At 43.6% G+C, this 17,719-nt stretch overlaps 1 protein-coding gene across 1 annotated transcript in view; it reads right to left on the reverse strand.

Moving 5' to 3' along the window:
• Window positions 1–7,433: 7,433 nt before the first annotated feature.
• LOC310672883 (uncharacterized protein) overlaps window positions 7,434–17,719 on the reverse strand; it is a gene marked incomplete at its 3' end in the record, with an annotated part of 45,345 nt that continues 35,059 nt past the window's right edge. Inside the window, exons 4-5 of the mRNA XM_083430535.1 lie at window positions 13,631–14,640; window positions 7,434–7,568 (exon numbers count right to left, since the gene is read on the reverse strand). Coding sequence (XP_083286661.1) covers window positions 7,434–7,568; window positions 13,631–14,640 — 1,145 coding nt within the window. The remainder of the gene's footprint in view (window positions 7,569–13,630; window positions 14,641–17,719) is intronic.

Raw genomic sequence — 17,719 nt, forward strand, 5'->3', positions numbered from 1 at the left:
GCACAGGGCAGAATGGTAACGGGGAACCCCCACCTCCCTTGTGGTTCCTCTGCATAAGATGGGGGGGGGGTGACAGTGGAGACGAGAGCCCCAACCCCACAGTCGCCTTTGACTGGACTTAAAGGTCCAGGAGTCCTTTTGCTTTTGAATATCCCAGTGTTATTGTGCGTGGGGGGAGGGTAATTTCCTGCGGGGGGGGAGGGGCTTCATCCTGCCATGCAAGCCCTGCAGGTGTTGGGTTCCCACTTTGTAGCTGGCATGCATAGATCCGGGGCCCGGTAAGGGCCCTTTTTGGGGTCCCCTCCCTTCCCCATCACTGCATCTTCATCTCCTTGTCCTCTCTGCCCAGGCGACTGTGGGGTTGGGGCGCTCGTCTCTGCTGTCAGGCCAAGGGGGCTGGCGTTTGTCCACAGACAGCTTTCCCGGGTCACGTGGCCAGCAGGACTCAACCGCTTCCGGCGCAACGGGGTACATTGGTGAAAACCAGAGTGCACAGAAATGCCACAACTGCTTGTACTGGTATGTTTTTGAACTGCTAGGTTGGCAGAAGCTGGGACAGAGGAACGGGAGCTCACCCCGTCTTGGAGGGGATTCGAACCCCAGCCTCCCTTGTCCTTCAGATGAGGGTCCCCTTCGCCCTCAGGGTTGACTCCCCAGGAATGGGATGGAAAGAGGCACAGGAGCCAACTCCTAGGGGCCAATGTTCCATTGTCCTCCACCTAAATAAAATATTTGAGGCCCCCTCAAAAAAGTTGATTGACATTAAAATGCTGAGGGGTGTGTGGCATCATCTCATCCATTAGACTGGGAGGAAGAGGGTGTGGGAGGGAAGCCCAGCCAAGCATTGCCAGGGGACGGTTGGGGACGCTGGCAGAGAATTTCCTGGAGGGGCTCCAGAGCTGCCAGCCCCTTCCTCCAGGGAGGTTGGATTCATGGAATCCTAGGAACTGTCAGAGAGCCAGCCAGCAAAAACCACAGGGAGCATGTGAAGCTAACTCTTTATTAGCAGAAACAAGGACTGCTCCAGGGAGCCAGGAATGGTCAGCACTCAACTCTTCTCAGTAGTTGCAGAGATCCGGGTGGAAGAATCTGCAGCCCTGCCCTTTGCGGTTCTGAAGCACAAGAGCCAACTCCTAGGGGCTGATCGGCTTTGCCAATAAAATATTTGTGGGGTCCTGGCACCCCCAAAGTTAACCGGCACTGCCATTCAAATAGAGTGTGTGCCCGGCAAGCTGCAACAGCTAAGTTAAGGAGCTGAAGTGAAATAACTGGAAATAAGCTCAGCATTGGCCACCCTCTCTAGACACCTGTAACATCGAAGAGGAATAACTTAAAAGAAGCAACAGAAGTTTTAAAAAGCTGCACATTTACTACTTTGTTTAGAACCCTGTATCATACACTAAATTTAGTACAATTTATTATTAAGTTAACTGTTTCCTGAAAGAACATTATCTATCTCCTGGCACATCCTTTGCTTTCTTCAACTTTGTTGTGTAAAATAAATCTTTCTTGTTTGTTCAACTTCTGCCAGAGTCTCCAAGCATCTTTGTTTACGTTCAAACAATAAGTGTAAGATACCCATTGTGGTTATATAGGCAGTCAGGAGTGACTGAAGAAACAGTGGTACCTTGGGGGAGAGTGTCAATGATTAAAATGGTGCTATTACCAAAAATCCTATTTTTATTTCAAACTATCCCAATAATAATTGGGACAAAATATTTTAAAAGCTGGCAAAGAGACCTTGCCAATTTTATATGGCAAGGGAATCAAGCCAGAAGAAAATCAGAACTAATGATGGGGCTAAAAGAAATGGGGGGATTTGCAGTCCCAGATTTAAGAAGATATTTTGAAGCAGTGTGCTAGAGTTGGATGAAAGAGTAGATGTTACTAAAAGATACTGAAGTTTTGGAACTAGAAGGCTGTACAAAATACAGGGTTGGCATGGATATTTATTCTATGGGAAAATACAATTGCATAAAGGATTTACGAACCGCCGTGTGAGAAAGGCCCTATTTGAGGTATGGGAGAGAACGAAAGAGAGAATTATAGAAAGAACTCCAAGGCTGACCTCTCCAATAGAGGCAACCTCGACATTAAAAAAAATATTGCCTGGCCAACCTACAGAGATTTAGCAGAAGGAATGAATGAAAATATCAAATTAAAAGAATACGAAGAACTCAAAATACTGGGAATAAATTGGTCAGAATATTTCCAATTTAAGGCTACATATGAGAAAGATATAAAAACTAGGGGATTTGGGAATAAAATATCAAAATTAGAAAGAGAGCTTTTACAAAATAATCAAAAAAACACTCTCTAAAATATATAGATTATTAGATAAAGTCCTCCCAGATCAAGAAGTCAAAGCAGTGAATATTCTAAAGTGGGAACGGGATTTAGGATATACAATTGGTTCTGAAGATTGGAAAATGTTTTGGGAGAAAAATCTAAATTTTACAGCTTAGTATTCATTAAGAGAGAATTATATGAAGATGCACCACAGATGGCACCAGACAGACAGGCAAAAACGAATAGATCAAATAGTAATAAATGCTGGAGATGTAATAGAATGAAAGGCACTCTATACCATATGTGGTGGGCATGTCCGGAGATCAGAAAATTTTGGGAGATGATCCATGAAGAGATTAAAAAATTGATAAAAGTATCATATATCAGGAGGGCAGAAGCATATTTACTAGGAATCTTGAGTAAGCATATCCCCAAAGACAAAATTAATATCTTTCTGTATGCAACAACAGCAGCAAAAATGTTGGTAGCCAGTCATTGGAACGGAAATTATATCCCAACAAAAGGGGACTGGTTAAGTAAACTATGTGAGTACCTGGAGTTAGCAAAATTGAAGGATTTAATTAGGCATAAATCCAAAACTATAATACAGAAACAATGGGAATGCTTACATGAATATTTATACAAGCAGGGCTCAAATACGAAAGTTTGGCTGTGCTTAGACTAACCTTGTGAAGAATATAGAGAACATAAAGATTTGATGGATTATGAAAGAACCTAAGGAAGGGAAATGATTGAAGAACAGATGTAAAGGTGAGCAAGATAACGAAGAGACGTGCGGTCTTTTAAAATATTTTAACTACGATTTATATATTGTAATGCTTGGAGGAGTCAAAATTAAGGGGGTGAAGCAATTAGCAATTCAAGCTAAAGAGCTAGCCCAGGAAAATGAAAAAAAAGTAACTACACTATCTAAACGGGGGGCAGAATTGCCGGACCCCCAGAGAAGAGCTAATATGATTTTGGGAGGAATACCGGAAGAAATACAGGCTAAAGAGTTGGAAGAAACTTTGAGAACCTGGCTATGCTCCACCTCCATAGTTCTGCCCGGACACTGAGGTTCAGCGCCGAGGGCCTTCTGGCGGTTCCCTCGGTATGAGAAGCCAAGTAACAGGGAACCAGGCAGAGGGCCTTCTCGGTAGTGGCACCCGCCCTGTGGAACGCCCTCCCATCAGATGTCAAAGAGAAAAATAACTACCAAACTTTTAGAAGACATCTGAAGGCAGCCCTGTTTAGGGAAGCTTTTACTGTTTAATATCTTATTTTATTTTAGTGTTTTCTTGGAAGCAGCCCAGAGTGGCTGGGGAAACCCAGCCAGATGGGTGGGGTATAAATAATAATAAATTATTATTATTATTATTAGTAGTAGTAGTAGTAGTAGTAGTACTCAAGGAGTTAGTTTGAAGGCAGAAGATGTGGAACGAGCCCATCACTGCCGAGGGCCCAAGGGGAGAAAATCCCCCAGGAATGTAATAATTAAATGTTCTAGAGAGAAGCTGCAACAACAGGTATACCAGACTTTGAAGAAATATGGGGTATCATATAGTTAAAGGTATGTATAGAGGAGAGTCCTTAAAGTCATTGCAGGAAGTAATAGAGAATATAGGTAACCAATATTGGTTAAAAATTGGAGGACTATACAACAAAATTTCCAAAGTACAAGAGACAGGAAACTTCCAAAGTCCAAGAGCCAATAGAGGAACTATACAAACAAATGGAAATTAAAATTATTTCTAAAATGGTACAGAACTCCAGCCCAGCTTGCTCATATGGTAGCAGGATTCAATTCTAGCTGTTGGCACTGTGAACAAGTCAAGGGATGGTTTTCCCATATGTACTGGGAATTCCCAGAGGTAAAGGAATTCTGGGGGGAAATCCTAAAGGTTATTAATGAAATTTTTAAAATGAAGCTTTCAATAGATTTTGATTTCATGACAATGGGAATACTTGGAAACATGGCAACAGAGAAAGGTGACCAGTTTACCTTCAAAGCTATGATATTAGCGGGAAAGGCAACAATAGCTTTAGGTTGGAAAGAGAGAGGAAAATGGACAGTAGAGGCATGGACTAGTTATTTGTTTGAACTTATTCAGTCGGACATTGTCGCAGTCATGTCACAGGAAACAACGTGGAGGGTCAAGTCCACCACGATAAGGAACAGAGGGAAGCCCTATCTTGAATGGATAAAAACTACTGGAACAAAAGACATTCGGTGGAAACTAAAGACGCTATGCCCGTGGTTGAGGATAATTGTTTGAACCCTTCCAATGGGTATGGGGGGGGGAGGAGGGAAAGGAAAAAGTTGTTCAAGAAATTTAAAAATTGTAAGAAGATAATATATGTATGTAAAAAATTGAATATTTTTTTTTAAAAAAAGAAAGCAATGCAAAACAGATTAATCAAGTCTAGACTTTTAAAAACAACTAAAGCAGCAATTTAACATGAATTTTACTATCTAACGAGATCATTGATCCATAAAATGAAAGCAATAATCAATGTACTGTACTATAAAAGAAAGAAGACAGTACTTTAGATTAAAATTATTATTTTTTCTTACCTGCACTGATGATAGACATTGTTTGGATGGGGGTTTTATGCATTGCCGCAGTCACGCAATCAATCAAAAACAGAGAACAAGCCACAGTCACAAAAATGAAAAAGCCAAATAAATTACTTTTAGCAAAAACAAAAGCACCAAATAAAAGCTCCAAATATCACCCCAGAACACTGCAAACTGGAAATGGATGGCTTTGATTACAATGGGGGGGGGGCGCAAATTAGCAGCGGAACAGTGAAAACAGAAGGAAGAAGGCTTTGATTACAACGCAGGGGGATACAAATTAGTGCAACAGTGAAAACAGAAGCTCATCAGCATGTTCGGCTTCCGAAGCAAAGTTCACAAACTGGAACACTGACTTCCAGGTTTGCAGCATTTGAGTTCAAAGTTGTTCAGGAACTAAGCTGTTTGAAAACCGAGGTACCACTGTATATAGACATGGCTGCCATACATCCAGAATTGTAAGCAGCGTCTGGGCGGAACTTGCTGAAATGTCCAGGAAAATCTCGACATATGGCAGCCCATGTCGCAAGTGTAGATTTCAGCAAACTTCACTCAAAATAGATACGCCCCCCCCGCCCCCAGTTCCTTCAAGCCCTCCTCATAAGGCTTGGTTTCAGACCCTTGATGATCTTTTTTTTTTTAAAAAAAATGATATTTATTGATTTTTCCAATAACATAACTGCAAAACAGAACATATCCAAAAGAGAGAAGAGAATAAAAAATAAAAAGAGAAAGAAAAAATACAATGACCCAAAAAAGTACATATAAAGAAAACCCTCTTCCCCACCCCACCAACACAAAAGTTTTCAAAAAACAAAACACCCAAAGAAAACAAAGAAAATTTTCATTTTTCAAATTCCTTCTTTTTTGACTTGGTTCCTCAGCCTCCTCCCACCTCCCTCTTTGTATTCCAGTTATTAATCCAGTCGGTAATTCCTTCCAGCTTTCACTGCTTTTTCATTTACTTACTTTTAACCCTTTTAACCTTATTTCTTCCCCAACATCTCCAAACAAATAGGCATCAAATATATATATATATATATAAAGTTAGCCAATCCCCAATTTCCTAGATAACAAGAAAAGATAATAAGAAAGAAGAAAAATAGCCTTAAATCTTCTGCTCTTAAAACCTATAATAATATACCCTTATATCCTAATGTCTTAAACTCTTTATCTTATTTCCCTGGAACCAGATAAAATCCTTCCATCATCCCCCCCAAAATACTTATTCAAACCATATTACATTAAATTTTACTTAAAAATTTCCAATTTATCCCACCATCTCTTCCCCCCAGTTTCGGGTACTGCCAATCCTTTTTACAAATTTTAAAGTCTTTCCAGTCCACGAGATCAGTCATTCAACCAGGTTCTCTTATATCCGAGGCCTTCAGATCATCTTCCTGGCCTGTCTTGCAAGATCTTTTTCGAGCCTAAAATTGTGTCCCAAAGCACTTTCCCCCCAACGTCTCCTTTGACCCTCTTCAACAAGCTTGCCCAAACTCTATAATTCCACTTGTAGGCCAAGAAATAGTCCAAAGCTTGTTCCACACTCTCTTTAAAATTGCTAAGGTTCACTTTTCCAAACTTTCTCCAGACCCTTGATGATCTTGATTGAGTCTTCTGCATCATCTTCATGAAGTTCTCCCTTAGAATGTAGCAAGCTGTAAATCTTAAATTTACTTTCCACAGTTGTTCCCATAAAGCAAAGTCAATGTTTTGTCCTATATCTCTGGCCCAGCTTCTCATTCATGATTTTATCATTTCATTCTTTGTATCCCACTCAAGTATCATTTAGATAATATTTTAACCCTGGAGCCTAATAACTCCCTTTCTAACTGTGAGTTTTGTTCTGCAAATCCGTTTTAAAAAATCTGACTTAAATGTTGCATTCAACTGATGGTAAATTGACCAGTCTCCCTCCCACCTAGAGGAAGAAGTTCCCTTTATAGGGATCCCACATACAATTAAGCAATAGCACACGGCCCTAAACCTAACCTCCCAATACATCGACCTCAGCGGGTATTGGTCTGCTGTGTCAAAGTTTTACTGGACGTTTGGACAATATTGGCAAGAGCACCTGTAATCTCACGGTCGCCACTTCCCCTGGAATAAGAATCACTTCCGTCCAAACCAGTAAGTATGTCTGTAATTATGACAATCTGACCAATGCCTAGATGACTTAAGCCCTCTATCGGACTCCTCTCCATGCCCCCCCCCCGAATATAAAGCGTGGTCCAATCCCCTGGACATTCTCAGACATACAGAAGTCCTTCTCAAGGTCTTGAAGGAATCTGAAGAGGTGATTCAAGCAACACAAAAGGAGATTTCTCCTAAAGAGCAGGAAGAACTTTCTGATAGTAAGAGTCAGCAGTGAAAAGGAACTCCCTCAAAAGGGGGTGGACTCTCCTTCATTGGAGGTATTTAAGAAGTTGAATGGCCATCTGTCATGGATGCTTGAAATGAGTTTTTTTCCTGCATTGGCGGGTGTTGGACTAGATTCCAAATATACCATTCTATTATTCACCCTGCTGTGAGTTCTGGAATTGACTTTTTTACGAGGTAAATTTTATCTACATTCCATGCGCTGATATGCTTTCAAGCCTGTATGAATTATTTGGTGGGGCATGAGAGTGGCACTCTGACTGAAGCTCTTCCCACATTCCAAGCACTGATAGGTTTTCTCTCTTGTATGACATCTGTCCTGGCTCAGAAATAGAGTGGCTTGAGGAAGCCGAGAAAACGGAGCAAATAGAACAATCAGTGAGTAACAATGTTGGGGGAACCTCACCCCCCCTTAAGGAGGATGGCAATGACCCAACCCCTCTCCTCCCAAAGAAAGCTAATCCGTCCAAGAAGGCAAGAGCAGGAGCAGGAGGGATTCCTCCCACTCCTAACGCTGACCCACCCATGCTTCTAGAACAAGATATCAGAGGAGCCTGCTTTCAACCAATCCGGGATACGCACCCCTACCAAGAGATTTGCATGTTGTCTGCAGAAACTATGGTTCTGGTTCTCCAAAGACTGGATGAAATCCTCACCAGAATAGTTAACATTGAGAAACAATTGGATACTAGTTCCTCCCCTTTAAATGCCCAAGGGCTTAAAAGGATGATAAAAAATGACTCTGTTAATAACTCACCAACTCAAACTATGGATGAAGTGAGGTCCTGTCAAGTCTTGCAAACGAACCAGATAATGCTTTAGATTCACTGATACACTCATACGTGGATGAACCGCAGACAAATTACTATGTCCTTGTCTCAGCTCCTGAATTACCATTACCGAAATGTAGATCTAGAAAATTTCCACTTCCTGCCTACCTTGAGAAACACCATGCGCCTATTTATGACCTTTAGGTCATCAACCCTCCCATCTCGACTTATGGAGATAAAGGATACCCTATGGTGGCTCCATTCTCTCCGCCCAGTGAGGGTATTTAAGGACGAAACTAGGAGGCAATTGGTCCTTTGCATTGAGTCAAAGCTAATGCGGATAAAGGAAACCAAGCTCAACACTAGAAAAACTAATTGCCCGAAGGAAGAAAAGAACTTTGTAAGCCTAGAATTACAAGACCTGAAGAAGAGCCTAATGAGTGTAAAGACTGAGATTTCTACCCCAAATATAAGGGCAGCAGAGCCTAGAGCACAATATTTAAAGATGTCCAACAGCTCTTTATCCCATAGAAAGACATCAGTACAACTCCCTGTTCCCTTTTTAAACGACACCAAATTAGATGAGGAATTTGGTGCCTCCGACATTTCTATGGCAACAACACCTAAAGAACTCTATGTTGCTGACAATCTGGAGATATCCAGCACCAAATCTACATCTGGACCTTTGCCTAATGTTCCAAAAACTTATCAGAATGATCAGCCTTCTTTACTGTACTCCTGGCGAGACAGGATGGACAGATCTTTCGAATTTGAATCTGGCTCTTTTTTGGCCAGTGATCCACATTTTATAACACATACCTCATTAATACTTCCACAGCCACAGATAGAACCAACAATTCTCCAATTAACCCAGGAGGGAGAGGGGGATTGACAGTTAATGAAATACCATGGGACTGTCCCCCCCGCTTGGGGTGCGGTTGGTTGGGTTTTATCTTCTAGGGATACTTACCCTATCAGACCTCCACCTCTTTCCCATACCATTTTGACCCAGGAGTCCTGGCCCAAGGATGACTTGTTATTGAGGGGATGTTACTCATCTATTGGGGAGGCTAGTATGGGATCTGGGATTTCCACAATTGAAGGGCTAGGGAGGAATGGCGGTGGGGCTAGATATCTCTATCGGCGAAGGGTCTCGAGATGCAGTGATCCTCGAACCCCTTCCAATCTACGCCCCATCCCAAGGGATGAGGGTAGGGAGAGCAAGGATTACACACCTCCGTCATTGGTGCTGTGCAATGCCAGGTCCGTAGGCAACAAAACTGCCACCATGTGTGACTTTTTTATCTCGCAGGGGATTGACCTGGCTTGCGTGACGGAGACCTGGGTACGGGAAGGCGAAGTAGTCTACCTACATGAGATAACACCCCCAGGTTTCTCTGTCCTCCATCAATCGTGGACTGTGGGTCGGGGGGGAGGAGTAGCGTTGTTATTCCGGGAGGATTGCTCTTTCAGAGCTCTGCCATCACCGGCGATCTCCGGCATTGAATGTGTTGGTCTCGTGTGGGGCACCAAAGAGAGCTTGGCTGTCTGGCTGGTGTACCGACCACCCAGCACACCTGCAGCCACCCTGTCAGACCTGCTGGAGGTGGTGGCAGGCTGGGCCTTGGAGTTCCCAAACCTACTGGTTTTGGGAGACTTCAACGTCCATGCCGATGCCGCTCCCTCCTCACAGGCTCTGGACCTAGTGACTTCCATGGCAACACTAGGGCTCTCCCAGTTTGTTTTGGGCCCCACTCATCAAGCAGGCCACACGCTGGATCTGATCTTTGGGGCTGGCATAGATGTGATCATGCTCCCCGCTGTGGAAGTGCCATGGTCTGATCACTACGCTCTGAAAGCCAAGATTGACTTCCCGCTCCTCCGTGGCTCGGGTGGCGAACCTATTTGGGCTCGTCCGCGAAAACTGATGGATCCTGATAGATTCCGACAAGCCTTGCGGAACCCTGCTCCTCCTGGCGACTCATTAGATGACCTTGTTGAGGACTGGAATAACCGGCTCTTGGCAGCCATTGATGAGATCCCGCCTAAGCGCCCTCTGCGACCCCGTCGAAACCGGGCCCCTTGGTTTACTGAGGAGCTCCGGAAAATGAAGCAGGATCTCAGATGGCTAGAGCGAGTATGGCGACGGACTCATGATGGAGCCTCAAGAACATCTTATAGGACGCTTATGAAAGCCTATGAGATGGCTATGAAAGCTGCTAAAAAATCTTACTTTGCAGCTTCCATTGCATCCGCTAGCTCTCGCCCGGCACAACTTTTTAGAATAATTAGGTCAATAACGTCCTTAGAGAGGGAGGGAGGGAATCAAATTTAAGCACAAATTCGACCCACAGCTGTGAGGCATTCGCGAGCTTTTTTGCGGAGAAAGTCCTGTTGCTCTGCCGTGACCTCCCTGCCAATTTAGATACAGTGACTGAACTGGAGGCCCCTCGACTGACTTCAGGTCCAGTGTTGGACCATTTCGATCGGATACTCCCTACTGATGCGTATAGATTCCTCCAAGTTAGTAGGCCCACCACCTGCCTCCTTGATCCGTGCCCATCTTGGCTGATTAGGGAGTGTCCAGATGTTGCGCGGACCCCCCTGGTTGAAATTATCAATTTGTCCCTTGACACGGGGACATTCCCAGGGGAACTGAAGGAAGCAGTGGTGTGTTCACTCTTAAAGAAAACTTCATTAGATCCCTTAGACCTATCCAATTACCGTCCAGTTTCAAATCTTCCATACCTGGGTAAGGTAATTGAGAGAGCGGTTGCTGAACAGCTTGGTAGGTTTCTGGAGGAAACATCGGCATTAGATCCATTTCAGTCCGGTTTTCGTCCTGGTTTTGGGACGGAGACGGCTCTGGTTGCCCTAACAGATGATCTCCGTAGACAACTAGATCGAGGCGGGTCAGGACTGCTGATCCTTTTAGATTTGTCAGCAGCCTTTGACATGGTCGATCATGATCTTCTGGACCACCGCCTCGCAGACGTGGGGATACAGGGCATAGCCCGTAACTGGTTGTGCTCTTTTATCTCTGGTCGGGGACAGAGGGTGGCACTAGGGAGGGAAATGTCGTCGCGCCACTCCTTGGTGTGTGGAGTGCCGCAGGGCGCAATTCTCTCCCTGATGCTTTTTAACATCTTTATGCGCCCCCTTGCCCAGATTATCCGGAGCTTTGGGCTAGGCTGTCACCAATATGCTGATGACACTCAGCTCTATCTGTTGATGGATGGCCACACAGACTCGGCCCCGAACACACTGACCAGATGTTTGGAAGCTGTGGTTGGATGGTTTTGTGGGAGCCGATTGAAACTAAATCCTTCGAAGACAGAGGTCCTATGGCTAGGTCGGGATGGCATGGGGATGAGGGACCAACTCCCTTCTCTTGCGGGGGCCCAATTAGTGCCATTGCCTTCCGTTAAGAGTTTGGGTGTAATCCTTGATGCCTCCCTTTCCATGGAGGCGCAAGTTACAGCAACAGCCAAGGCAACATTTTTCCACCTTCGCCGCATCAAGCAGTTGGTCCCTTACCTTTCCCGCCCCGGCCTGGCCACAGTGATCCATGCGACGGTCATCTCCAGGCTTGACTACTGTAATTCGCTCTACGCAGGGCTGCCCTTGAAGCTGTCCCAGAAACTTCAGCGGGTGCAGAATGCTGCAACGAGGCTCCTCACGGGGTCTCTGCCATGGGAGCATATTCACCCAGTGCTTTTCAAGCTGCACTGGCTCCTGGTGGAGTACAGGGTCAGATTTAAGGTGCTGCTTTTGACCTTTAAAGCCCTTCATGGCCTAGGACCCTCGTACCTACGGGACCGCCTCTCCTTGTATGCCCCACGGAGAGCCTAAAGGTCCATAAATAACAACACCCTAGTGGTCCCAGGCCCTAAGGAAGTTAGATTGGCTTCAACCAGAGCCAGGGCCTTTTCAACTCTGGCTCCGGCCTGGTGGAACGCTCTGCCTCATGAGACCAGGGCCCTGCAGCATCTGATTTCTTTCCGCAGGGCCTGTAAGACACGAGTTGTTCCGCCTGGCCTTTGGCTTGGAGCCAATTTGATTCCCTCCCTCCCTCTCTTTCTTTTTTCTTTTCCTTCTCCTCCTGTGATGAGGCTACATTTTAATATTTTAATGTTCCATTATTTTAATGTTGTATTTTACTTTTGTTTTTAAGTTGTAATCATTCATCTTGTTTTTATTATTGCTTGTAAGCCGCTCTGAGCCCAGCCTTGGCTGGGGAGGGCGGGGTATAAATAAAATATTATTATTATTATTATTATTATTATTATTATTATTATTATTATTATTATTATTATTCCAAGCACTGATAGGGTTTCTCCCCTGTATGAATTCTGTGATGGGAAGTGAGACTGTGGCTGCGACTGAAGCTCTTTCCACATTCAAAGCACTGATAGGGTTTCTCCCCTGTATGGATTCTGTGATGGGAAGCGAGATGTGATCTGTGACTGAAGCTCTTCCCACATTCCAAGCACTGATAGGGTTTCTCCCCTGTATGAACTCTTCGATGCAAAGTGAGACTGCTGCTTTCACTGAAGCTCTTTCCACATTCCAAGCAGTGATATGGTTTCTCCCCTGTATGAATTCTTTGATGGGAAGCGAGACTGTGGCTGTGACTGAAGCTTTTTCCACAATCCAAGCACTGATGTGGTTTCTCTCCTGTATGGATTCTTTTATGGATTATGAGATGGGGGCTTTGACTGAAGCTCTTCCCACATTCCAAGCACTGATAGGGTTTCTCCCCTGTATGAACTCTTCGATGCAAAGTGAGACTGCTGCTTTCACTGAAGCTCTTTCCACATTCCAAGCAGTGATATGGTTTCTCCCCTGTATGAATTCTTTGATGGGAAGCGAGACTGTGGCTGTGACTGAAGCTTTTTCCACAATCCAAGCACTGATGTGGTTTCTCTCCTGTATGGATTCTTTTATGGATTATGAGATGGGGGCTTTGACTGAAGCTCTTCCCACATTCCAAGCACTGATAGGGTTTCTCCCCTGTATGAACTCTACGATGCAAAGTGAGACTGCTGCTTTCACTGAAGCTCTTTCCACATTCCAAGCACTGATGTGGTTTCTCTCCTGTATGAACTTTTTGATGGGAAGAAAGACTCCGACTGTGACTGAAGCTCTTCCCACATTCCAAGCACTGATAGGATTTCTCCCCTGTATGAATTCTTTGATGCGAAGTGAGATTGCCCTTTCGACTGAAGGTTTTCCCACATTCAAAGCACTTATAGGGTTTCTCCCCTGTATGAATTTTTTGATGCAAATTGAGCTTGGACTTTTGACTGAAGCTCTTCCCACATTCCAAGCACTTATAGGGTTTCTCCCCTGTATGAACTTTTTGATGCAAAGTGAGGCTGTCCTTTCGACTGAAGCTCTTCCCACATTCCAAGCACTGATAGGGTTTCTCCCCTGAATGAACTTTTTGATGCAAAGTGAGGCTGTCCTTTCGACTGAAGCTCTTCCCACATTCAAAGCACTTATAGGGTTTCTCCCCTGTATGAACTTTTTGATGCAAAGTGAGCTTGGACTTTTGACTGAAGCTCTTTCCACATTTCAAGCACTGATAGGGTTTCTCCCCTGTATGAACTTTTTGATGCAAAGTGAGGTTGGACTTTTGACTGAAGCTCTTCCCACATTCCAAGCACCGATAGGGTTTCTCCCCTGAATGAATTATTTGATGGCAATTGAGATTTGAGCTGCTACTGAAGCTCTTCCCACATTCGAAGCACTGATATGGTTTCTTCCCTGTATGAATTCTTTGATGGGAAGTGAGACCCTGCCTCTGACTGAAGCTCTTTCCACATTCCATGCACTGAAAAGATTTCTCCCCTGTATGTATTATTTGATGCAAAGTGAGACTGTTTTTTCGACTAAAGCTCTTCCCACATTCCAAGCACTGATAGGGTTTCTCCCCTGTATGAATTCTGTGATGGGAAGTGAGACTTTGGCTGTGATGAAAGCTCTTCCCACATTCGAAGCACTGATATCGTTTCTTCCCTGTATGAATTCTTTGATGGGAAGTGAGACTCTGCCTCTGACTGAAGCTCTTCCCACATTCGAAGCACTGATAGGGTTTCTCCCCTGTATGAATTCTTTGATGGGAAGTGAGACTCTGCCTCTGACTGAAGCTCTTCCCACATTCTAAGCACTGATAGGGTTTCCCCCCTGAATGAATTATTTGATGGGAAGTGAGACTCTGCCTTTGACTGAAGCTCTTTCCACATTCCAGGCACTGATAGGGTTTCTCCCCTGTATGAATTATTTGATGAAAAGTGAGATGTATGCTTTGATTAAAGCTCTTTCCACATTCTAAGCACTGATAGGGTTTCTCCCCCGTATGAATTCTTTGATGGGAAGTGAGGTGATCCTTTCGACTGAAGCTCTTCCTACATTCTCTGCAGTGATACAATTTCTCTCCTCTGTGAATTCTTCCATGTGAAGTGAGGCTATCCCTCCGAATGAAGCTCTTTCGTTGATTGGAGGTGGACTGGGAGCTCTGGCCAATGTTCTCTACATACTCTGAATATTCATTTGATTTCTCCCATATGTGGATTCTGTTGTGGTCCCCCTTGTTCTTCCCTTCCCATTCATCACCATCTGCAACCAAGAGAGAAGATAATTATCGCCTCAGGAAGAAATGGAGCTCCAGATTATTGAACAAAGTTCCCCGCCCCCCAGCTCAATGCGAGACTTGAGAGTGCTCCGTTTCAGCCTCAAGAGGACATCCTTGAAGTCCAACTTAACGGCATTGTAGATGTGTGGCATCTTCAACCCCCCAACATTTGAGTACGCCTGAGGGTGCCTGACTCTCTTGAAACCAATGGGGTGCCATTGCCAGCATACTGTGACCGGGGCGCAGATGACACAGAACCATCAAACCCACCAACTGACCTCTCCCCCAGCAATGCACTGCCATGTTAGGGTAAGTCGTGCTAACTTTGCATCGCTGTGGAAAGTTATTGGCATGGCAAATAAAGAAGAGACAGAAAATGAATACAATAACAAATTTGGAAGTGGAAGGAAGAATTATACAGAACCCAGCTGAAATTAGGAGTGCTTTTCAAAAATACTTTAAACAGCTTTATTCTCAGCAACCCCAGAAGGAAGTAGACATAGAGGAATTTCTGAAAGTGAATGGGCTACCGAAAATATCTCAAGAAAGCAGATTAAAACTGAGCTACAGGATAACAGAACAAGAGGTTGAGAGTGCCATTCAGAATATGCAATTGGGCAAGTCCCCAGGACCTGATGGGCTGACCGCTAGATACTATAAATCATTGAAAGACTGGTTAATTCAGCCTTTGAAAGAAGTTTGTAATGATATACTTCAGGGGAAAAGAGCACCAGAAACGTGGAAAGAAGCTTTTGTCACACTTATACCAAAGATAGAGTCTGAAAAACATCAACTTAAGAACTACCGCCCTATATCATTGCTTAATGTGGATTACAAAAATTTTGCAGACATTTTGGCTAGAAGATTTAAGAAAGTTTTAATAGGGGAGATTCACAAGGACCAAGCAGGCTTTCTCCCAGGAAGGCATTTATCAGACAATGTGAGGAATATAATAGACATTTTGGAATTTTTATAGGAAAAAATAAATACAAAAGCAGTTTTGATATTTGTGGATGCGGAGAAAGCCTTTGACAACATTTCTTGGAGCTTTATGAAGAAGAATCTCCAAGGTATGGGGGTAGGCCAAGAATTTGAAAATGGTATAGGTGCAATCTATTCTGAACAAAAAGCTAAACTAATTGTTAACAATGTTGTGACTGAGGAATTCAGAATAGAAAAAGGAACACGACAAGGTTGCCCAATTTCCCCCCTGCTTTTTATATCAGTCCTGGAGGTGCTGTTGAACATGATTAGAAAGGACCAAATGGTCAGAGGGATACAGGTCGGAGTTAAACAATATAAATTAAGAGCATTTGCAGATGACTTAGTCTTGACATTGCAGGAGCCAGAATCTAGTGTGAAAAGAGTTTTAGAACTGATTCATGAGTTTGGTCGATTGGCAGGTTTTAAATTAAATAAAACAAAAACCAAGGTCTTGGTAAAGAACTTAACAGAAATTGAGAAAGAAAGGTTTCAGAATGAGACAGGTTTGACAGTGGTGAAAAAAGTGAAATATTTGGGAATTATTATTGTCAGTGTTTGTAAAAAGCAAAAAAGAAGGAAAGGGTTCTGACCTCCCTTTGTCTCCTCAGTCTCCTTGTCGGCACAAAAAGAGTCCACGAGAATATCCTTGCAGAGTTTTATTCTTAAAAGTCCTTGTGCAAAACACGACTGAATAACTATACACACCAGCACCAACCAACCAACCAACCCAACCTCCAGACACCAGCCACAGCACAAACTAACATTTCTCACTTATATATATACAACTTGCTGCAAGCTGCTGAGTCATGCTGACCCAGCTATATTCGCATTAAAGAAACAGCGGCCATTTTAGCCGTGACACCCCTTCTGTTTCTTAAATGCGAAAAACCCCAACAGAAACAATACATACATACATTATATACATAAACCCAGTTTTGTCATCAATTCACTATGACATACTGCTGGCAAAGGCTTGGTAAACAAATCAGCAATATTATCTTGTGACTGATAATACTCCAGTTTGATTACCCCATTCTGTACACAATCTCTCACATTCGCATGACGGATAGCAATATGTTTTGATGCGGATTTCATTATTTCCGAGCCTGCTAATGCAATGCACAATTGGCTATCTTCATACACTTGGATAGGCAAATCTACTTTACAATCTAGATCTTTTAGTATCTGTATAAACCACATGATTTCATTGCATGCTAGTGACAGGCTCCCATATTCTGCCTCACAGCATGAGGTCGCAACAAATCCTTGTTTCTTTGACCTCCATCCAATTATAGAATTGGCAAACATCATAACCATTCCGCTTGTAGATTTTCTGGTAGCTACACAGCTTCCCCAGTCCGCATCAACAAATACTTCCAGTTTTTCATCTTGTTTACTAGATATCTTCAAACATACATTTAATGTCCCCTTTAGATATCTGATAAGCCTTTTCAAAGCACACCAATCGGCAGTACTGGGTTTAGATACACGTTGGCTCAGAACATTTGTAGCACATGCAATGTCTGGCCTTGACCACTGGCTTAAGTACAACAGTGATCCTATTTTTGTGTGATACAACTCAGGCTGATCAAATTCATCATCACACACTGTCTTTGGGAAATCTGGTGTCATGGGAGTTTGAACTGGCTTGCAGTTTTCCATGCCAAACTGCTCTATCAAATGAATAATTTTCTCTTTCTGACTCAATAGGAAGCTTCCATCAGCTTCCTGCCTTACTTCTACTCCCAAGTAATTGCTTACAGGCCCTAAGGCTTTGAGCTTAAACCTCTTTTCCAGTTGGCTTGTGAGCTTCTGGATCTCATCTGTGGAACTCCCTGCTACAAGCAAATCATCAACAAAGACTAAGAGCAGTAGATATTTGTTGCCTGTCCCCTTGGTATACAGGCATGGATCAGCCACACTCCTTTTAAAACCAATTTTTACAAGGGCTTCATTTAAACACTGGTTCCAACACCTTCCACTTTGTTTGAGACCATAAACAGCCTTTTTCAAACGCCAGACTGCACCATTCCCCTCTTCAAACCCAGGGGGTTGTCTCATTAACACTTCATGGTCTAA

Source organism: Podarcis tiliguerta, assembly GCF_965153285.1.
Source record: "Podarcis tiliguerta genome assembly, chromosome: 2".
Lineage (NCBI taxonomy): Eukaryota > Metazoa > Chordata > Lepidosauria > Squamata > Lacertidae > Podarcis > Podarcis tiliguerta.